At 32.9% G+C, this 24,049-nt stretch overlaps 3 protein-coding genes across 5 annotated transcripts in view; 2 read left to right on the top strand and 1 right to left on the bottom strand.

Moving 5' to 3' along the window:
- Nucleotides 1–24,049, bottom strand: part of ASPP (Ankyrin-repeat, SH3-domain, and Proline-rich-region containing Protein) — a 112,075-nt gene that overhangs the window by 76,345 nt on the left and 11,681 nt on the right. The window contains exons 2-4 of one of the 3 annotated variants that reach the window (XM_008194547.3): nt 21,737–21,824; nt 12,299–12,440; nt 1,512–1,607 (exon numbers count right to left, since the gene is read on the bottom strand). In XM_008194547.3, coding sequence (XP_008192769.2) covers nt 1,512–1,607; nt 12,299–12,440; nt 21,737–21,811 — 313 coding nt within the window. In that variant the 5' untranslated portion in view covers nt 21,812–21,824. Of the gene's footprint in view, nt 1–1,511; nt 1,608–3,398; nt 3,481–12,298; nt 12,441–21,736; nt 21,825–24,049 lie in introns of those variants that run through there. The other 2 variants (XM_064359172.1, XM_015978858.2) reach the window with 2 other exon arrangements.
- On the top strand, nt 16,698–17,280 carry LOC657181 (cuticle protein 6). The gene is made up of 2 exons (XM_963652.5): nt 16,698–16,837; nt 16,890–17,280. The coding sequence occupies exons 1-2, from the start codon at nt 16,826–16,828 to the stop codon at nt 17,226–17,228; spliced, it is 351 nt and encodes a 116-aa protein (XP_968745.1). The 5' UTR covers nt 16,698–16,825; the 3' UTR covers nt 17,229–17,280.
- On the top strand, nt 18,772–20,862 carry LOC100142512 (cuticle protein CP14.6). Its single transcript, XM_001809526.4, has 3 exons — nt 18,772–18,839; nt 20,406–20,467; nt 20,526–20,862. The coding sequence occupies exons 2-3, from the start codon at nt 20,456–20,458 to the stop codon at nt 20,847–20,849; spliced, it is 336 nt and encodes a 111-aa protein (XP_001809578.1). The 5' UTR covers nt 18,772–18,839; nt 20,406–20,455; the 3' UTR covers nt 20,850–20,862.

Consider the following 24,049-nt stretch of genomic DNA (forward strand, 5'->3'; position numbering starts at 1 on the left):
TTGATTGCTAGTAAAAATAGCTGCAAAAAATTGTTATACTTTGTGTCATCCGAAAACAAGCAATTGCCTAGGTAAATGTCGTTATGCCATCAAAATCGGTAAAAAATGTTGCTAACCCCATTATTATAACTTTTTGCTCAAAAACATGATTTAAGCAACGTTGTTTAAAAATAAGACTAGAAATTATACAATTTCAAATAATTAATATTGACATATTTTTCATTTTGATATTAATATTTTTAATTCATTAATTCAGAATAGAAAGAAGGAAAACAATTTCTGCTAAAATTCACATACACAGAGAAACACTTATTAAGTAAAACGCTGAATTCGGTACGACTTTTACTTTTTGAGATAGTGAACTATACTTTTAACAGACTCACCCCATATACAGGGTGAGTTAATAGTGGGTTACCTCTGACATGCCCTAAGATGCAACCAAAAATACTAATTGCACTTACCACTTGGATCTTTTAAAAACATTAATTGAATTATCATTAGTTTTTAATCTTTTAAATAATAATAAATCCACAAGAAAATTTTAGCAATTCTGTCAAGACGACCTTGACACCACCTAGACCAATGTAATCGTGGATTACATTTAAAGATTAGCGATTTGATCAGCTAGAATCAGTATTATTGGTTGCATATTTTTCAAATTCAAATTCAGAAATAACCCACTATTGACTCATCCTGTAGAAAAAAATTAACGAGGAGGGCGAAATTTTCTTCGGGATTGAAATAGATAGAACCCAACTAGTTGAATCTCCCTAAGTTGAATTCTCCAAATACAAATCAGTGACTACCGTTACAGAAGTTCGAGCTACGAAAGTTTGACTGTATTTAGTAAAATCGAAGAGAAATTTATAATGAAAATTAAAAAGTCGAGAAGAATTAAATCTTTCCTTTGTTTATCTCCGTAGAACCTAAAAATTTAATTGAAAGTTCGAAATCGCTCGATTCAATAAAACGTTTTACGATTGTAACATCCCAAGTTTATGCAGTCGTAATAAAAATAAAAGTCATTTAAATTTAAATTTCCGTTCAGGTGGCCGGTCTCGTTTACTATTTACAAAAAATTATTTAGAGGCAGTAAACCGGCGGATTATCTTAAAAAAGGGCAAAATAATACGGTAAGGTCTTAGCATAATGCTCATTTTTACGACCCCCGTTTTTCCATCTCTAATTACACTTTCAGTCCATTTTTTAGCTCTCGCCGCTCATTAGCACCTCGTTTTGATGCATGGCCGCTACAGGAAAATCAAATTATGCGAAACTTAACACCCTTTCCACTGCATTGACGCAGCAATTTTTCAGGATTTTTTTCAGCAATTACAGTATGTGTGACGGGCGATTTATGTGTGTGCGTATGCGCCATCTTTGCACAAGCAACTGCTCCGGGACAGGTTTATGGGTCCTTGCGGCATTACCCCGTCACTGCCAGGATGAAATATTTCGAGCGACATCTTGTCTGGCTTAACTATTTAAAACAAAAGGGGAAATGCACTCACCGGAAGTACTGAGGACGGTGTAGCGGAGAACCAAGCGCCCGGAACCCCACCGCTGGAGGATCTCCAGAGGGTGGTCCGTCTCCCGGAGCGGGCATTCTGCAACACAAACAATTTGCCTAATCTTCAACGATTTTCCGGCAAGGAAAGCGATTTTCTTGCACAAGTTCGGAAATTAAAAGTGCAATCAAACCGAAGTTTATATGACCCGGAATCGATTCCGGTTGTTTGCCATTAACGTTTTTTGAAAATTCCGCGTTTGAAAACCACTTCAAACTGTCAATTCCCATTTGCTGTGTATTTTTCGGAAATGCACTCTAGCGCATCAGGTAAAGCTCAAACACATAGCTTTCAGAAGACACGGTAATAAAATTATGAATAAATCATAAACTCTAGGCTGCTGTTTCCGCGCAATGTTTACGTCTATTCTGGCATTACTTTTATTAAAATACCTGTTTCTCGGATAAATCTCTTTATTTTCAAATACAAAATCCCACTAAACTCCTAGTTGATAAATCCAGTCCGGGTTTTATGTCGCAAAAACTTTAAAACCGCCAATGTTTAGGTCCAAAAAATAAACTATTCGCTTCATTATGTTAGTTGAGGTCGTAAACCTTAATTTAGGCATTTTTGGAACAACGGCATAAAAAGTGAATTGAATTTTTTGCAAAACAAAATAATTTGCCTTGGAGGAATATGAAAAGGCAAAAGTCGGGCTTCGTGAAATTGTAAATAATTTCATCACATCGCACACAAAAACCTGAAATATTGATGTTTCGAGTAATTAATGAATAAATAATTGTGGCAAATTGCGGCACATAATTTTGAGCAAATATTGAAACCCACAATCCAATTTAACATTTAATTTATATAAAAAAAAATTGAAATCACTCGCTGAAATTAATGGTAAGAGACAAACACCCAAATCTAGCTTTCCACTAAATCACAATAAATCACGACTGACAAGAATACGTATGCGAGCATGCCTCTCGTACGAGATTTTAATAGGCAAGTGGAGACAGCAACCAATATTTACGTCGTTGAATACACGAAGAAATTGCAAACAACAATAGTAACTGATGAGTAAACTTATTCGGTATTTGAATGTTTATAACGAAAGCCAAGTAATTCACCTTCAAACTACACCATAAATTACACATTGCGAAAAAACGCACCTACAATGTACGAAGACAATGCGGGGAAGATAATTGGAAACGTTTGAACACACAAGTGATTAGAATCAGAGGAGCAATTAATTTCCAAAAGTTGAGGCACTAAAGATACAATCTATCAAGCCCTGACAGATTAAGAAAGTAAAATGACAAAGAAAACAGCCGTTTCACTAAGTTTGTTTTAAAGTTACATTAATAAGATTCTAACAACGGCAAATCACGCAAACCCACGGCTTGTTTTAAAAAGCGAATGCAAAAACCCGCAAGATCACGAAGGTTTGGAATTGAATCAACTTGAGTTTAATTACATCCTCACAGAGATGAGTAAGTTATTACAGGAACTACGGAACAAATGTACTCATTTTCCTAGTTATTAAGAGTTTACAATTATTATTATCAGAGAATCAGGCATTCTTGCATCGAGTTTTGCCAATTTAAAGCCGGGAAAGTTTATTTAAAACTAGTGATTGCGTATCGATTTCAAAGGTAAACGAAACGAAATCCGCTTTGATGTTTAGATAACTCTAATGACCGGACTGATCATATCGAATTACCAGTAATATAAACATGATTAATTAGAGTATTAGAATGTGATCGCGCCGTGTTGGTGCACAAAGCTCCCTCCACTATACATCATCTTCCCGAATCAATCACCTGAATACGTTATCCTTGCGCTCATGTATCAAACCGCGTGATTGATATGTGAATCAAAACGTACCCACTTTTCCGTTTTCGCCAAATTTTGTTTCAGTTGAAGTTACAATCATCATAATTACGACGCACCACGTCCAACACTGGCCGAGGGAAAACTGAAGAAAATTCAATACAGATTCGATCCAGTTTCGTCCAATAACAACATGTGATGGGGTGTTCGATCCAACGGCTGCGTATAATTTAACATCATTATGTATTCAGTAGCGGGCGGAAAATCAATTTTGTTATAATTTTAATAACAAGAAGTCGCGACAGTGGCGGTACCGCTCCCCGGAAAACAACAATCGCTCTAAACGCTCCAAATTTCAGACATTAAAAAAATTACACGATGAATCAGCCGAAATGTTGCAACAACGCAAATTACAGCTAACGGGTGTTATTGTCCTTTTGCTCCTTTTTATTTACTATTTGACAAAAGATTGTTGCCCTCGGGTGTAAATATTTAAGCAGAGAGGACTCTCACAGAAAAATTAATAATACAGGGTTTATACAAAACATATATCGTTTCAGGAAGTATCTAAAATATATAATAAAAAATCCATCGTCATTTTTAATAAATTTATCAACATCAAACAGTTAAAATTGGCACCATTGTCAATACCTACGTGAGTGTTTATGCTGTACCTCTATTTTAATTTTGTGGAGTAGTTACAATTTATTGATTAATTTTATAAATAATTTTCAGTTTCGTTGACGAGGAAAAGTAGAGAAACTTGGGCTAATTCTTGATTCTATCATGGATTAAAAATATTTTGAGAAATTAAGAAAAAAAAACCTCTACTTCACTTCCAAAATTTTTTTTAATAATTTTCAGGAGTTTGTTGGAACGTGTGCTATACCTTATGCGTTAATTTGTATACACCTGTATTTCTTTCAATTTCATTGTATCCTGAATTAGATTTTCAATTTAGTATTCAAGCTGATTTTTTTAGGGCCTACATTAAAAATTTTTTAACTTCTAATATAGCTAGAACTTCAAGATTTTCCATACAAACAAAATCGACCATTTTGAGTTCAACTAAATTACTAAATTCTTAATTACAAACTAGGAGAAATTGACGCCAACTTTTTAAACTCTTTTTAAATAGTTACCATCTATTTTTATTGCATTTTTAAATTCGTTTCTTGAAACTGAGTAAAATGTAGCTGTTAGTACTTATCTCTCATAGTTTTTGACGTATGTCAATTTTTAATATAAATTTTCATTTCGGAGGTAAAGTTACCGTTGGGGGCGCCACTGAGCTAGGTCGAAAACAGTAAACATAAATGACGGGAAAATGTTTATTCGGATATTTTAAGCGTTGTACGAATTTTGAGCCTTCACAATTATTGTATTGCCTATGCGGAATGACTATTATATCTTTGATGGAAGAAACGAATGTTGACAAATTAGAGATGACGAGGAAAACACGAATAACGAATGACTGTTTGGTTCACTTTCTTTATTGGAAAATTATTACAAAGACATTGAAAAGCCTACCTTTTAGCATAATTTACGTTTAAGTGTATTAGCAGTTGTTAATCTTAATTGTAGTTTTGTTGATTTATCGAAGTATTTCATGATTTTATCAGTGGAAAAATTCTAACCTAAAATCCACAAACTTCACTAATTTATTGGTTTCTTGAGCCCAAGTTTATGTTCGCTGTGATCCATTACTTATAGTCTTTAATCAGACAACTGTTTGATAACACTTTGTAATGAAAATTTAAATCTTTTTCACTTTTTATCCACTTTCAAATTCCAACAATAAACACTTTATACCACTTAAAACCACAGAACCAAAATCAACGCTAGTATTTACCACCACGTACCTTTAAAGTAATTCTTTCTATTGTAAGTAATTAACACTATACACGCAAAATTGTTGAACAATTCATTAAATGTCAGTTAAATGTGGCATTACGAAAATTTCTTTACTGTTTTCGACATAGTTCAAAAGTCATCACCAGAGGGCGTCTAGTTAATTTTATTTCCGATTTGCAGAGGTTTATTTAAAATTTCGCAGCTCGTAAACCCTTTAAAATAAGTGAATAATTTTTTGTGCATGTGATTGCCAAAGGTTTGAATGATCTTCCAAAACCTCCAAGATTGTTAACTGTCAAATTGCAATGTTACTATGATTTTTTGAAAATGATAAAAAATGATTATAAAACAGTTTTTTCAAATAGAATGACCTTGTTTTTTCAATAGCAATTAAAGTATTTTATGAAGAATTTTATTACCATCTTCTATTCCTATCTCTTACAGTTTTTTAAATAATCGGAAAAAACAGAATTTTAGCTCATTATTTTCATTTTTTTTTCAAGTAAACTGTCGAAAAATGCGATAAAATAATAATATGAAATAAAAGAAATGTTCGATTTGTTCACCATTTTCATTCAAGAAGTTCAAAATTCGATGGCAAACTGAATTACTTTATACAATGTGTTTTTAAATGATTCTCATCTAGTCGTCTGTGAATTTCCCATGTAAAATCAGAAATGCCGCTTTATAAAATTAATGACAGCCATTTAGACACCGAATATTACCATTCTACATTTATTAAGTCTCCAATTCGGAAATAAGCTTCGAGAATAAAAGTGTTTTCTTGCACATTGTAACAATTTAGTTGCATTTAACGTAATTTTTATAATTCATTAATTGACAGTTTGTAAATTTCACAACTGACAATTCTGACAGAGATTCAATTGAGCACATTTTTTTTACATGTAAACTATGAGATGAGAATCATTTAAAAACACATTGTATAATTCACTAAGTTTTAATAAACCATAATTAAATATTATTGTTTTACTGATTATTCGATAATGAACCAGTTAAAAACTAAATAAAATATTGAAGTTTGACAATTGCTGACCAAAATGCAACGTCTACTTGATTAACTATGAAAATTACGAAGTAAAATCCATTTTCTGTGATTTTTTTTCACTAACTGCAAGAGACAGGTATAGGACGTATTGATAAAAGTCGCCATAAATAATTGCTGTTAAGAAAATAGAGTTGTTCCATTTGAAAAAACAGAGTTTTAGCAGTTTTTTGCTAAATATTTTAAAAAAATCATACTAGCCATGAATTTTGTTAGTTGACAATTTTGAAAATTCTAGAAGACTCTTCAAACCTTGGGTAATCAAATGTAAAAAAATTATTCACTTATCGCAAAGGGTTCAAGGGCTATGATATCTTAAATAAACCCTGGCAATTAAAAATTTTAACAAAAAAATTGACATATTTAAAAAACTATGACAGATAAGTACCAAAAATTTGGGTAAATTTTAGACAGCTTGAGAAGGTGAATTCAAATACGCAATAACAATGTGTGGCTACTATTTAAAATTTCAAATTTGGCGCCAATTTTTTGTAGTTTCGGAAGCTTATTTATTTTGAAAATAATTTATTTGAACTCAAAATAATCGATTTGTATCGTATACAAAATTTTAAAGCTCTAGCTGTATTGAAGTCAAAAAGTTTTTAATGTAGGCCCTAAAAGAATCACCCTGTATTGAATCTATATTTTTTACCATTTTTTTCTCTGCTGCATTTCTTCAGTAATTTCTTCTACTAGAAGATACTTATTTAATTACAACCGAATCAGTGTTTTCAGAGTGTAATTATTTTTTGTATTTAGTCAAACGAATAGTTTTTCAGGTTGGATGTTTTTCGTAGATTTAATTGTAATAATACCAGACTTAATCAGAAGCCCTTTTCAGTTACTAATTCATTTTGTACACTATAGAGAATTAAACTTCGCGTCATGAAAAATGAAATTTGTAGTTAGCACCACATAAACGCTTAACGAGCTCATCAAACTAAAAAAACTCTAGCCGAGATAAAGCAAACAACCCTAAAACATTTTTCAAGCCATTACCGAGCTATGTTCAATCAGCTTTGTTCACACTTTCGCTTTTAGCCATTTCGTGTAACATTCAACCCAATGTGTGTTTTACATTTGGGAACAAAAGGGGATGATAGAGCGAATACAAGAGAATTTTGAAGTGAATAAATTGTCACTTTTCGGATTTGAAAATTTTTAAACTCGATTAAATCCTTTTTTCTGTAAAGCCTTTACGGATAAGCTTGTTGGGGAAAACAATGACAAAACTTATAATAGTTTCACGCTTCATTTCATTCCGGCAAAGTTTTCAGGAAATTAAGTTACTGGCGAAAACTTGAACAATTTGATTTATCTGGAATTTGCATCGAATAAATAAATTTCCTCGAGGTATCCTTTTTTCCTCTTCCTCCGCAGATAATTGCTTTAAAACCGCGCCGTTTCGCGACTCCACTTATGCCTAATAAGAAAAAAATTCCTAATTTTTGTCAACTTTATTGGAGGATTCAGGGATTAGATGACTGCAAAATCCGCAAAATAAAAGTCGACTCACGATCAATCAAGTCAAAAGTAGGGGAAAAAGCTCGACTTCTGTCATAATGTTTAATACTTCCGGTGAAGTAAGTTAGAAACTACAGTTTGTCCTGATTAATGATGTTTGACGCTTCCCAAGTATTTTATTTCACGCAACTCTCTCGGCTTTGTTCCGACAACTTGGAATTAGTCGGCTAGTGAAGCTCTGCCGGAAAAAAGCTCTATTTATCAGGAGGCGCTTTAATTAAACTCTGACGCAATTAAAAAGCGCATTCTGTATCTGCAAGTGACAATCATATCGATGAGATGAATAAAATAAGCAATTACAGAACGCTTTTCAAGTCTCCTGCAGTCAGGCTTTGTTATTATCCGATTATACAATTATGAAAAAATGTTGGCCGCTTGATTAATGGAAGAGGAGGCCACACACGGAATTTTTCAATCTTGCAGAGTGGTCCGTGATGACAGTTATGCTTGATGGCAGGACCTAGAGGAAATCCGAGACCATCACAAAGCTGTCTTCAATTTATAATAAAATAAAACCTGTCTAGACGACGAAAGCTGTGACAAAACGAGAAATTTCGCCATTATTTGAAAAACAAGAGAAATTATTTTGAAGTTGGACGTTCCGGATCCCAGCTTCGGCGCCAGAAATCAATCATGATCATGAACACCCACTGTATAAAAGTTTGTCGTAATGACTAAAAACCGCTCATTTTTCTTCATCATTTGTGCCGTTGCAGTAGATAATAACGAAAAATCGGAATTGCTATTCAATAATTGTAGAACGGATGACCGTGACGTCCCTTTGTTTGCGGCGTTTTGTGCTTTCGTTGAACAATATGAGATTAAAAGACAATACTTTAATGATTCACAGACGCTGCGCTGTCCTGTTACGATTTCCGTATACCTAATTCAATCTGCTTGGGTATTACAGTATCAAATCCAACAATCCCAGCTGATTAAATAAATACCACAACGCAATACAAATGTAAACCGTAACGGAAGCACTGCAGCATTAAGATCGACGGAATCCACTTTAATACAATAGAGGCTTCAGTGTGAGCGAAATTATTAGAAAGCTGCTTTTCCCACCAACTGCACGGTTGAGCGTATTGTTAGTTGCCTACCTCCAGTCAAAACACCGCAATTTGATACTTATTTACAAGAGAAGCCGCAAAGGCACACCCCCGGAATCTTGACGGTGTATCGTGAATTCAATCACGTATCCACCACCTATGACGCTCCATGAATATCAATTTTGCCGGTGTCTAAAACACCGACTGCTAGTGATTTTCCATGCAGACTTAATCTTGTTTAGGGCGATTGTATAGTTCGTTTGCCACACAACGAGGAATTTAAGATTTAGACGAGAGATAACGAAGTTATCACCACCTCAAAGGAGGATTCAAACGCCCCAGCTTTCGGTTATTTCGCATTTTTCATAACGATGTTTCAATTAATTGCGTGCTGTCAACAACATGAATTTTTTAATCAAAAACGCTTTAAACTTTAGGTTTCATTTTTTGATGAATGAGTGCTAAATTCAATTTCCGACGTCTAATTACATCATTTATTACTACATACAATTACAATTTTGTGGTGACTAATAAGTTGAACATCCAGAACAGAAGTTTAATAATTAAAAGCGTTGACACTGTTGACACTCTAAAAAAATAACGAATGAAAAATCGGACACTGTTCAAACAAAGCGGTAATAGACATCGATCCCTCGTATCGCCACCAGTGACCACTTTATTTGACAAGTTAACACAAACGTTAGTATAAACAGCACATATTAGTTTGCTTGCGCCCAAGGCACTATTTTAAACACTAAATATTTACCTAGTTTATCCAAAAGTATGTTTCACAGTAATACAATAATAACACTAGTTTATAATTTATTTCTGCTGCATGTTTCCAAAATATTGCAGTATATACACAATGTTCAAATTAAAAAAAAAACACAAAAGTTATGTTTTTCCAAATGGAACAGCTTAAATTTTATTGAATTTTTGGACGTAACTTTTAATACTCAGCTTATATAAGTCGATTCTGCTTAGTTTTTGAAATAATTTGATTTTTTTGACATAAACACGTTTTATTTAAAAATTAATTACACAAAAATGGAGAATTGTAAAAAAGTAGGACTTTCACCACTTTAAAGAGAAAAGTTCAAACTTAAATCTATTCCAATAGTTTAGCGTATTACAACTAGAAACATAGAAAAATTAAAAAGTTTGTTAAAAGTTGAATAACTTGAAAAAATTAAATGGAACACCCTATTTTTTGTTCTTTCTTCTCAAAGATTATTAAATTGACTATCTGCAAACATAAAGTTTCAAATGCCTAAAGTTAATAACTAAAAAGATATTTTATTTAATTAATTAGTTAATTTAATTAATTTTAACAACAATGCACACTATTCATGAGCATTGTTGTTACCATAGTAAACCATGCAACTCCACCACAGACCATTTTTGGAGTTTATACAGAAATTTAAAAATTCGCCATTAATTAAAATTTTAGTTATTTCATTGTAGTAAATGACAAATAATAGTCTAAGAGTAACATTAAAGTTATTATTAGCAGAAAATTTCACTTTTTGACTACTGAAACAATACTTAATAATTTTTTTAATGTTTATTGTTATTATTGTTAATCTTTTGAAAATCAGCAAAAGACACTTAACTGTTAATGTTTTTAGAGAGACAATTTAAAGGTCTTTTAGATCCAAAAATAAAAAATTGGGTGATCCATTTAAAATTTTTAAGTTATTTATTTTGCAACAAATCTCTTTATTTTTTATCTTCTTGATTGCTGTAAGCTAATAACAATAATACATCCTTGAAACTTGAACTTTCTTCTTTGAAGTGGTGAAAGCTTTACTTTTCTGAGATTCTTAGTTATATGTAATATTTTTTTAAAGGCGTGTTTTTGTCAAAAAATCAAGTTATTTCAAAAACAAAGCAAAATCGACTAATAACAATTTAAAAACATCTGTGTTAAAACTACATCCAAAAATGCAAAAAAATATAGGTTGTTATGCTTCAAAAACCTAAGTTGATGTTGTAGCTAATTTTAGAAACACCCTGTATACTTGAAAATAATTTTAAGTGTCACGGGGTTTAGTATGTACGGCTTTCGTAAAAAAAAGATTAATCACGTTTAGTTTTTTTTAATATATTTGCTAAAAGTTTTGACTATTTATTTCTGGTTTAGCATTCCTTGTTTCTGTGATAAACTAATTGTTAAACATTTTATTTGCTTTAAAATATCGTCAAGTGAATGTAGATTAAGCCCAAACAACTTTTGTAGTAAAATTATTGTAATTAAACCTGGAAAACTTAAGCGATCAAATAGTAAACGTTTTCATCAAGATTTAAAGTCTTATCAAAGGTGTTTACCAAGGTTTTAGGGATAAAAATATATCAATTTTTGTCATTTTTAATTTTTCAAAAGTTTAAATCAATCTTTTTTGTTGAGTCTTTAGCATTCGTTATTGACGTGATTAACAAATTGTTAAATATTTTGTTTGCTTTAAAACATCATCAGGTGAATGTAAATTAAGCCCAAACAACTTTTTCTATGTTTGTGTTTAAATTATCCTAACAAAACCTGGGAAGCTTCAGCGATGAACATGGTGAATATTTCCATAAAGATTTAAAGTCTTATGAAGAGAGGTATTGAGGTTTTTGGGATAAAAATATGTTATTCGTTTATTACTAGTCAACGGTAAGATAAACTGACCTAATAGTACAAAAGAGAAGCAGTCTGTAACATTTTTGATGTTGCAGTAATTGTTAAATACTGATACTTTATAATGATTTAATGAATATTTAAAAACTTGATGTCTTCGTTTTTTTGACTTCAGTATCACACTTAGGGTTCATTATTCTACCGATACACATTGGTTTCATCTATTGGTAGAAGACGTTGTAAGCTAGTGTAATTAATACCTTTGATTTTAATAATTATTGATAAATAATTTGACTTTAAAATACCAAAACCAGATGTTAGTTAAAGTCAGAATGCGAAGCAGAAAACCAGAAAAATTTGGCGTTTCGTGGCATTTTAAAAAGCGTGTACTTTCGCGTGCTGATAGTTTTTAAGCGTGAGAAACAATCACATGATAGAGTTGCGGTAAATGACTTTGTCGGATGAGGATTTATAGGGGCCATCTTTTCCGCCGAAATACCCATAAAAGTGGAGACACCACATTTACAATCCGGAAAGTAAATTGCAAGCGCTGTGAGCCGGGCGGAATATATTTAAGAATTCCGTCTCGTGTCGAAATAAAAAATCTCTCGAGATAATTAAGACTGTAAACATCAGTTTCTGTCAGATTTAGAGCCGAAAACTGGTGAATTGTTCAATAGACGCCTCAAAGCGATTCAGATACAAAGATTCCTTTATCGTTTGAACGCAAATTAATGGGGAATTTTACGTTTGCTTCGTTTCGATATTCCCCCGAAACGCACTCGAGGCAAGGTAAACCTCATAAAATTGTTGTTAATTTGGCAATTCGGTAAATGCTCACCTCCATGTTCCGGGCAAACGGCGATCAAATCGCACGATTCGTCGCCCGGATCCCGACAGCATTCGATGACATCGGAGCTGGTGGTGTCAGGTGTTACGGGGACATCCGTCGAAGAACCATCGCCGATCACTTTGACGATCATCTGCAACAAGAAAAACAAAGCGACTTAAGTAATGCAAACCGCAGACTCAAGTCCAAGATTGAATTACACGGTGATACGCAACTGAATTTTTCAACACTTTATAAATTTTAATTACACGTTTTAATCAATTTTCATAAAACCGAACTTGATGAAAGTTTAATACGAAAGCGGCGCTTATCGTATTATGAATTAACCCTCATGAACTTTCTGATGTGCAACACACAACACAAACATTAGAAAATTTCTAGCTCGGACCCGAGAAAAATTGCCACAAAAACAACGGCTCCCTTTACCCAATTAAAATTTACACTGCATTTCCCGCTTAATTACAATAGGCCCTATCGTTCATCTACTTTGATATCACAAACTGCGTTGATGGCAAAATAATTACAAGACGAAAATGCCGTAACGAGCCAAATGATACGTCTGCGGTGATAACAGAATTCATTACCGGAGTTAACTTCATTAGTTTGCACACTTCGTCGGCTTCAGTTTTCGATAGGTGGCTTCAAAAATAAATACAGGCTGTCTCAGCCTTACTGACCTTTAAATGTTACAAACTTAACTATTTTTTAACGAAAGCCGTAAAAACTAACCCCCAGCATCATCTAAAATGATTTTCTGAGCTGTTTCTGAAATGAACTACAATACAAACTTATATTTTTTTAATGGAAAACCCTCGTTTTTAACGGTTTTGGGCGTAAAGCTTATAATACTTAAACTTACTTTTAACTTCTTAAAACTTTATTTTACTAACTAGCTAAGGAACACAACTTGTTTATTGTTAGAATTATTGTTTTTTTAAAATATAGCTGCAGTTATGCTGCATATTCTAAAAATATTGCGATATAAATATATATTTACAAGGTGTCTCAATATTAAAAAAGCACCTTAAATTTTATTGCATTTTTGGACGTAGCTTTTAATACTGATGATTTTGATCTAAACTTGCATTGATCACTTTTGCTTAGTTTTTAAAATAATTTGATTTTTTTTACGAAAACAGACTTTTTTAATGTATTAGGTACGAAAAAACTAAGAATCCTAGAAAAGTAAGAATTTCTCTATGTTAAGGAAAAAAGTTCAAACATTAATCTGTGCCAATTGTTATTGTTTAGCGCATTGCAAATAAGAACATAGAAAAATGAAAAAGTTTGTTGTTTTTGCTTCTCAAAGATTTTTAAATAGTTTACCTAAAAGCATTAAATTTTAAAGAGACGGTTTATCGAAAGCTCTGTTAAAATTTAATTCGTTGTTAAAAGTTACCAACGTGAATGGACCAACCAAATAGGTTCAACTTGGTCACGTGATCAGTTAATCACGCATTTATCTGCGTATTAAATTAATGACGCTTCCATAAACCGGACCTTAATTTATTAATTAAAAACTTTTAAGATCGGTTTATAAAAGCGTCAATAATTTAATCCGCAATTAAATGCGTAATTAACTGATCACGTGGCCAAACTGAATCAATTTCATTAGTCTATTCGTGCAGTTAACTTTTAACAACAAATTAAAATTTAATAAAGCTTCCTATGAAACCCTAAAATACTTCCTCAACAATGTACTTTATTCATGAGCGTTGTCGTTACCACAGTAAACCATACCATACCATTAGGGGATTTAAAAGTTTGCCATAAATATTTAATTTTTAGGTATTTCACTAGAATAAATAAGGAATAATGGTCTAAAGGTAACATTAAAGTTATTATTATTTTTATTATTTCATTATTTTATTATTATTATTATTATTATTATTATTATTATTATTATTATTATTATTATTATTATTATTATTATTATTATTATTATTTCACTTTTAGACCATTGAAAAAAAATTAATTTTTTTAATGTTCAAAGTAAATATCCATTGAAGAATCATTTAACTGTTAATGTTTCACTTTAAATTTTTAAGTTATTCAACTTTTAACAAACCTCTTAATGTTTTTATTTTCTTAATGGTATAGTAAGCTAAAAAAATTGTATCCGCAAAGTTTCGACTTTCTTCTTTAAAGTGGAGAAAGCCCTATTTTTCTAGGATTCTTAGTTTTGCGTAATAAATTTGTTAAAAAACGTGTCTTTGTAAAAAAAAACAGATTAATTCAAAAATAAACAAAATCGACCAATAACAGTTTAGCTTAAAAACATCGGTGTGAAAAGCTATATACAAAAATGCACAAAATACAATTTGTTTTTTTTTTAACTACAGTGTTTTTAATGTTAGAACATTTCTGTGTATATTCTGTGTATTATAAATGTTTAAAATATGCAGCAGAAACGCAGCATAATCTAAAATAAAGAAAAGCCAGTATCTATAGTAATAAACAAATTATAAAACTTTTTCGGATCGTTGGGACAGCCTGTATATTCTAAAAAAATATGTAAAAAAATAACTTCAAAACCACACTCACTCTGTGAATTTATTGTAATAAAACTTTACAATATTATATGCTCAGACTGCTTGAGATGTTTAGCTAAAGTTCTGAGACAGGCCTCATTATATGAAACTAAATTTTGGAGTGATTCTGAAAGTCAGCGACACTCTAATAACTGCAACGTTCGAATCGTCTGATATATTGGCGGTATTAGGGGATAAAGGGCCTCGCAAAGTTACCAGTTATCTACAAAACTTCCTCAATGCTCCTTTTATCCAAACTCTTGAAAGTTTAATTGTCAAAATCGACCTCAAACAGCACGAAATCTGCGAAAATTCACCGCTTTGTCGCTCTATTTATTGTGGGCTCCTGATGCAAAGTTTATTATTAATTCACTCCGAAGGGGGTAAACGGTGATTACTTCCCGGGTAATGAAAGCATGAGCAACCCAACCGACGACAAACAACCACGATATTTGTTTAACCATTAGGAACATTAATTTATCCTGACATGAGGCATTTTAAAGTTTCGTTTCTATTATTCAATCGTAATTTGTGTCTTTGGTGTTTATTTTGCCATTAAAAAGGAATCAGCACTTGCGAAGTTACTTTCCAATGCGCTTTTGAATAATTAAAAACAAATAAGTGTTTGTTGTACTTGACTGGCGAAAGTGAAGCAACTCCGATCTAGATCGGAAACAATATCCGCTGATTAATTATGAAAATTGCGTAAATTAAAATGATAAATTGTAGCTTGTTGTGGCGCTGTAGCAAATTACGCTAATCTCCGTGTGCCTGAACCTTGCATAATTCTTACAGAAATTGAATTGATGAAGTAATTTAATTACCTCAAGGCTAATGCCGAATTTTCCCAGCAAAACAATAATTTAATTAAAATAAATGACGCACACCTCGTGGTTTAGCCCACGTTTTGCTAATTAAACCCTCTGTGCAGGTATGTAAAACGTAACGGCTTTAGCCCTCAAAAATCCGGATAATATCTAAACGTGACAGGATGGATATTGCATAACGAGCGATGATTTCGTGTAAGAAAACGTAAAAAATAGCACGTGCCCCAGCATTCCATCAGAAACGGCCACAAATCAAAGCGTGCATTTCCTGATAAAATAATGCACCGTGAGGTTGCATGAAGCGCAATAAACTCGGATACAGTTAAACACTATTCCGTTCAGTTAACAAGAAATGATAAATACTTGAGGTAATTATGGCACCGTGCTCTATCGTAAACAGGTGCGTCGACCTATTTCAAATTTTGAAGCCGATTGAAAAAATCTCGGACAGTTACGCTCACTGTGAGCAGAATTGCAATTTCGATTTTATACGGTTTGAGATAAAGCCGCAGTGCTCTTGTAAAAATTCAACGCGACGCTTGTTATTTTCTTCCAGGAAGACTCAGTGCACCAACAGTAAATCTCAGGACAGAAAACTGTACACTATAACTGTCAAGGCATTAAACAATCATTTCTACAGATTTCATATGTCGTCGATTGCAGGATTAAATCACATTTATGGCGTGTTTTTAGCTGATGTAATCGCCTACGTGAAAACAGCCAGAGTTCAACAAATAAATAGTTCGCTCTTAGGTGCTGCAAGGGTTCCAAAAGCCCCAGAGAGAAAATAAGTGGTTCTAGATGACTATCAAGCAATCTTCATCGTTCATCAAAAAATTTACGACGTTTCTTAATCTTGAAATTAAAATTAAACTTCACAGCGTCTCCAGCGCTGTAGCCACATTTAAGTAGAATTTTACAAGCTGCTTATCAGATTATAAAATATGTAATTATTGCCGCAATTTAAGCAATAAAACTGTAAAACAACACCAAGTTTTAATAGCTTTGAAAAAACGCCGTTTTTTCGAGAAAGTCAACTCGAAAAATGCACTTGCAGCAAAGAAAGTGCCACCAAATCGCCTCATTAGGCCCCGAAATGGTATAAATACCACCGGGCGTCATGTCTCATTTATCACAACCGAACTCACCACCACTCAACAATGAAAATTTCGGTAAGTTCTTAAATTTCGTGCAAAACATTCGTTTATGTCTTGATTTTTGAAGGCAGTTTTGCTCGTTTTGGTGGCTGCGGCCGTTGCCAAACCTGTGGACCAACATGTGGCTGTAACCCAAGACACTGCCGGTAATTACAAAATTTCGCTCAATGTGGATGGACAATCCCGAGCAGAACAAGGCAATGCCGATGGGACTGTGAGTGGTAGTTATTCGTACATTGACGCCAACGGTGTTCTACAGACTGTGCAATACACGGCTGGTCCAGATGGTTTCCGGGCTACCGGAAATAATCTTCCTGTCGCTCCCATCGATCATAACGTTCCGGTCGGGGAGGCGGGAGATGTGAGCAATACGCTTTTGCAGCAAGGGCTGCCAGGATTTGCCTAATTTATTTTTTATTTATGTGGTTTTGTAATAATAAATGATACGTTTGGAAAAATTGGATTTTTTATTATTATTTCCTAAATAAATAAAAAGCTACTAGAATAACTGAAGAGTGTTGGAACACAATCTTACGAAACGACCAAATACTTATTTCAAGAGATTTTGACGAGACAGCCTCGTTCCAAAGGATTTAGCGAGTTTTACAGCCAAAAACCTATTCATTTCAAAAAATCTTGTAAAAGCAGGTCAGACATTCCTTATTTTAAGTCTAACTTGTCCGATTTTGGTCCATTCGACAACTTTTCATATTTATGACAAAATAAATTGTTGAAAAATTCAAAAGTATGCAAAAAAAATAAAATGTATAAACCAGTGCAACACGTAAAATAAACTCTAGAATTCAATTTGTCAATTAAATTAAAAATGTTCAAAAAAAATAGAATTATTATGATGAAAGCCTATGGGAAATATTCCGAAAAATCGATTGACGTCACAAAAACCGCCAAATTCTTTATAGTTTTCAAGTTATCAATACATAAATTTCACCTGTTTTGTCTTATGTGCGCAAGTTTTTTGGAAACCATTAGTCAAAAAATAATAATCATTTTTTAAAGATAGATAATTAAAAAAGCTTTTCAAAGATAATAAACTTATTGGGATTAAGAGTCGGTTTAATTAATAAGTTAAATTTAATAGCAGAAGTAGAATAAATCTACAGAAACGATTATTCTAAACTATAATCATAGTAATGATTGTTTTTAACGGTTCGTTTGATTATTTCCCGGTAAATGCTTAGGGCACCTACAATCAATGTACATTTACTACCTAAATTCAAACCTTTTTAAATCAAACCTATTGATGTTTTCTTGTACTCTAATGGGTTCTAATAACAGAAAAGTAAATAAAAATTTACTACAGCAAATTTAAAAAAAACTGAATTTTTTTGGTTTCTGAAGGTACGAGAGTAGTAACCACTATAATTTTAAAGAGAATCTCTCAAAAATTCTAATGTTGTAAAAAATGGTATTATACATAAAATGGACCGTGGAACAAACGCTAGAACAAACCGTTTTGTTCTAAAACTTTTAGTTTTCGATGAGGTTTTCGTGATATATTTTTTTGTGATAAACTAAAAATACCTTGCAACCGAAGACGTTTCCCGGAGCGGTTCCGGGTTTTCACAAAGAATTAAATAAGTTAAAGCGTATTTTGATGCTTTTTGATATTTGAACTAAATCTTATGGTTTTCGAACAAAACGCCGAAAATTTGTTGAGATATTAATTAACTTTTCAAGCGCCGGTTACAGCTAAACTATTGGAGCTAGCGAGTCATGTCAGTACCATTAAAACCAGCATAAAAACTACAAAATGGCATAGGTTTCAAGGCGATATCTAAGCATATACTTTTATCACATAACATGCTTGATAGCTGTCAACGTGGTTTCATCAAAAATAAAAATTTAGATACAGTGTTATATATGTACCTACTTACGCAAATAAAGTAATTGCAACATTTGATAAGAAAATGACAGCAATTGGCCTCTTTGTCGATTTTCGAAGGCATTTCATTGTGTTAACCATGCAACACTGTTAAGAAAACTCGAAATATATGAAGTAGGAAAGGCCCTTAAATGGTTTATTAATTATTTATTTATATTTTTATAATTTTTTATAATTATTAATTAATTATTTATTTTGCTGTTTATCTGAAAAAGAGCAACAGGTAACAATAAACAATGTTTCTTCAGGTAAGAGATTAATTAAAATTAGTGTTCCACAAAGCTCCATTTAGAGGCCTAGGTTATTTGTAATATACATTAACGATATGTTTCATTATGTTAAACATCTAACACTTTGGCAGTTGCTTATGATGATGACACAAACTTTCAAGCTGCCACCTTAGAAAACGCACAGAATATTTTCTCCAAGGTTGTGGGTAAACTCAATGAATGGGTTGAAAAAATAAAGTGATCATAACTACAGTAAAAACAAATTTTATAATTTTTAGATGAGTTCTTCTTATAATTTGCTCATGCCTATTTTAAATGTCATTGTTTTGTAGATCAGCTTGTGGTTTACATTATTTGTTCGTTTGTTCCTTGAATTGGTTTTTGTTATCTATACATATTTTTTGACTTATTTAGTTATGATTATTATTATTATTTAAAAAAAAAACAATTTTCAAAAACTGATTTCGACGAAATTCAAAGAGCTAGGAAAAAAAGCCTCATTCTATAAAAAAGCACTTCTAAATCTATCAGGGCCTCAATTCTAAACCATGTAGAAAAAAATTTTTTGAGGCAAAAGTTTCAAATGGTAAGTGACCAATGATCATGGAAAAACAGGGAAAGTATAAATTTTGGCAACAATTTTTGTTTTTAAACCGTCCTTTTTTTATAATTTTATGGTTTGTGTTGTTTTTACGTTGTTCTAAATATTCTATACATTGAGATTTTTGTTTGTTTATTTTTTCAACGACTATTGTGGCAAATTTTAAATTCGTTTCAAACTTAGTTGCACCTTGCAATAATTACGGCTCTCAAAGAAACCGAAATTGACGCAGTGCTTCTTCCTAGAAACGACCGAGTTTTTCCGAGATTTTTTTTATTATATGGAAGGATTTGGTTCCTGAATTTTTACAAAATGTAACAGACCAAATATTTAACTGTTCCACAAAGAAGTAATAATGATCTGACAAGGGCTAGTAGCCCTTAAATTTCTTACAACACCGATACACTTTTTTGCTCTTAGCTATTACCTAGACTTGTCGAGTTAAATCGGTCCCTAATTTTAAATAAATTTGTAAAGTTTTCACATACATTAAGAGAGCAATTCGTGAGCAATCTTTCTATTTTCTGATATACCATCTCGTAGAAGTTTTTTAGTTTTTTTATTGGCCAGTATCAATTCATAAAGGCATACATTTCAAATGAGCTCCTATAGAAACTATATTTCAATGGATCTCGAAAATAGGAAATTTTTATCGGAAAAAAATTCTAACGGACAGATTTCAATCAATTTTGAGACAATCTCGTTCGCTTTCATTACATAACAAAAATTAAACCCTGCTCATTACAAAAATAATTTCAAAAATTCATATCATTAACTACAAAGTCAGATATGAAAAGTTGGAAAGTTAGCCTTCAGGGAAAAATTTAACCAATCACCTCATTATCACAGTATAAATACCAAACGCAAACATCGCTCATCCAGAACACACACAACCAACAATGAAATTCCTCGTAAGCCACCAAATTCTTCTCTAAACAATTTTATTGACTCAGTTAATACCGTTTTCAGGTATTTGCACTTGGCCTTTTGGTGGCCTCCGCTGCCGCTAAACCCGCCAACCCCCACGTCGCCGTCACCCAAGACACCGCCGGAAACTACAATCTCGCCCTCAACACCGCCCAACACTCCAGAACCGAGCAAGCAAACGCCGACGGAAGTCTTCGCGGAAGCTACACCTACACCGGCGCCGACGGCGTCCAACGAACGGTGGAATACTCTTCTGGACCCGAAGGCTTCCAGGCCAACGGAGCGCACCTCCCGGTGCCACCCCAAGACACCGACGAGGTGGCCAAGGCGCGCGCTTTGCATTTGGCTAGTTTAGCTGGGCAATAAAAAATTTGCGAAATTTTTTGTGTCAAATTAATCCGATTTGTTCGAGGTGTCGGTCGCGTTAATTTATTAAGTCACCGGAAGATTGATCGAGTCACGAAAATAAGGCTCTCTTGTTCGGTGATTTATCACGTTATTCGGCGAAAAACCATATTTTGAAAGTTATTAATCGATCACGTTTGACACTTGGAGCGGTGTTCTTTTTAGCTGCAGGTGCATAATTGTGTCGGTTTGATCAAGAGTAGGGCATGTCGTTGAGAATTCAAGAACCATGAATGGTTACAGAGGCTCTCAAGTGGAAATACTGGAGTTAAACAGACCCGGAATCGCTGAACTGAGAGCGTTTAATATTCGTTGTGAGAACTTGAAAACACATGCACTCCTGTAAAATATCCATTTCTATTCACTTCGAATCGAAAATAAAATATCCCATTACAGTTTACAAGTGGATTTTATGGTGTGTATTTCGATATCCACCGGCTTTTTCTTTATCCGGATGGAATAAGAGAGACACTTTGGTTACCGGGGACAAGACCGCGCAAATTTACGCAAACAACGCAGATACGATCTGCTCGCAAATAATGGCCCTTTTTATTGCCCTTCCAGGCGCTATTATAAAAAATTACAAAAAATGCAGACGGAAAGCCCTGTTTGTCAAGCAATTTGTTTAACAAATAATCTCTCAAAAATTGACTAAGAGAAAGCAATTTAATAAATTGTTGCTTCAAGACCCAGTTTTGGTGTTTTTAGTGCATTAGGGTCTTTTTGCCGCCTAGTCCAACTAACATTGTTTATTGACTGCGCTAATAGAGCACCTAATAGCAAACTCTTCTCTCGGGATTTGCCCTACGCTGCTCTGGCATTCTAACAATAAACAATTAACAACTTACCGGCACAATTGGCGACATCTGGTGACCATCCTCAGTGGAGTTATCGATTGCATATCCAGATAAGGCCAAGGCCATTCCACTTCTTCATCTAGACACACACAAGAGGAAAAAATTAGCCCACTATCAATCAAGTCAATCTAGAAGGAAACCTTCCAACTATGTGTCGTCGTTTTTGAAACTCAAAACTAAGTAAGAAGTGTGTCTAACATATTCTACAAGAAGCCAGTCTCTATATTAGGTTTCAAACTTATTAAATTACTCGCAGCTTTACGAAGCTCATTTCATTAAAAACGGAATTGCAACTCGGATATTACGTAATAATTTCGGATTTCGCACACTGCTGGAAAAAACAATATAGACAATGCTGATGCCGGAGGAAATCGACCATGACAGATCTCCCATCCCATAACTTGGGCTTTTTACGGCATGACTTTGTTCCAGACTCTATTAAAGAACAAGATCTAGTTTCCAGCTCATTATTATGGTAATCAGAGGAGATATGATCGGTAATTCTTGTATGCACACACCGATCGCAGAAAATAGCAGCGAAATGTCGTAAACCACCCTAAAATTGGGTGGTAATAAAACGTTTTAATATTTTTTCGCTTTCGCTTTCTTTGTGCCATTTAGGCGAATCAACAGCGTGAAATAATCGAGACTCTATACAAATATATTCTAATACAGCATCTAACGTGGCATCTGAAAGTTTCACACGCGAACTTGGCGAAACTTTGCAGCTACACGAATACCAACAAGTATTCGCAGTGTTTACAAGAGAACTGATTATACGATACGAACACTTTGTGACTTATGAATAACAGAGCGAAAAGTTGCACGGGACTATATGCTCGGTTAATAACGAAACTTTTTGAATAGAATAATGAACTACAATTTACAAGAGTTGAGTACAAAATGTGCTATACGCCGGAGAACTAAAGGAATTTCATACATTACTACACCTTGATGTTTTGTTCGCGAATTTTATTGTTATAGAACTCGTTTCAGAGCCATTTGTGATAAGGAACAAATTCTTATTATTTGCATCAAAAGCCGCAATGCTGTTTTGCGCCAAATGACTGCAATGAACCGCCTTGAAACAAATCCTTACACCTGCTGGCATCAAATATTTTTATTTTATTAATTGAAATTTTTCGAATTTACCTCATCTTTCAGTTAAATGTTAAATTAAAATGGTCAATGTTGAACCACAAACTCGCTTACCTCAATAAATTGTTTCCTGATAAGACGCAAAATTTATTGTTTTAAGTTATAATTGCTCTATTTCAACCAGTTTTTATCGATTTAGTTCGTTTATCAGTTAGAAACTCTCTTATTAAGAAATGTAGAAACGAATTACGAACAACAATTTCAAAATTTAAAGCTTTTCAGTTTTCCACATTTTTTTAACTTTTAAAAAACCTAAATGTGTTTCAAAGAGGGTTTTCCAAACACAAAATTACGCGCTAATCACGACGGTATACGTTAAAATGTTCTAGGATAAACATCGTGCAAAATCTAAGTCAAGTGAGATTGACCACTCTAATTTTATGCAAAAATTTAAATGTAAAAAAATAGTAGGTATAATATGTAGAATAAAACAAAATTCGCTGAAACAAATCGTTTTGCTCTAAGAGTTTTAGTGTAAATAGTAACTAATAACCACCATAATTTAGGCAAAAAAATTAAAAATCCAAATAGTTTGAAAAACTAGTACTTTCAGTTCACTTTCATAAAAATCACTGTGGTGCAAATGAATAACCTGTTGTCATGATAACTCATATAAAAGTTAATGCCAAAAGTATGCTATTTGCATCAAAATGGTTTTTATGAAAGTGAACGTCGTATAGATATAATACGTAAAATAAACCGTTGAATTCATTGGAGCAATCCCTTTTGTTCTAGCACTTTAAGTTTTTGTGTTATGAATTGTTTTAGTGAAAAACTATAAAAATACTTAATAATGACCACTACAATTTTAAACAAAAATGTAAAAAAATCAGATGTAGTAAAATCCATTTTTTTTAAACAAATGTCAGAGTCATTTGTCAGAAAAAAAATTTGTTGTAATTGTAAATATAATTTCTCAATTTTCCCTTTTAAGGCGATATGAACTTTTATACCCAGTTTTGACACTGACAATTATTTATAAAAAAAACAGACCATAGTAGTATAGTAACTACTTAAAAAACGTAGAATTCGCTTCGCTTAGCTTTTCAAGTTAATGATGAAAAATTAAAAATGCTGACAACAAAACTTTCTAATTTTAGAATGTAAAATTTCTTTCAAAATACACGATTCGATTTATATTTCACG

The sequence above is a fragment of the Tribolium castaneum genome, chromosome 9 (genome assembly GCF_031307605.1).
Source record: "Tribolium castaneum strain GA2 chromosome 9, icTriCast1.1, whole genome shotgun sequence".
NCBI classification, from domain to species: Eukaryota; Metazoa; Arthropoda; class Insecta; order Coleoptera; family Tenebrionidae; genus Tribolium; species Tribolium castaneum.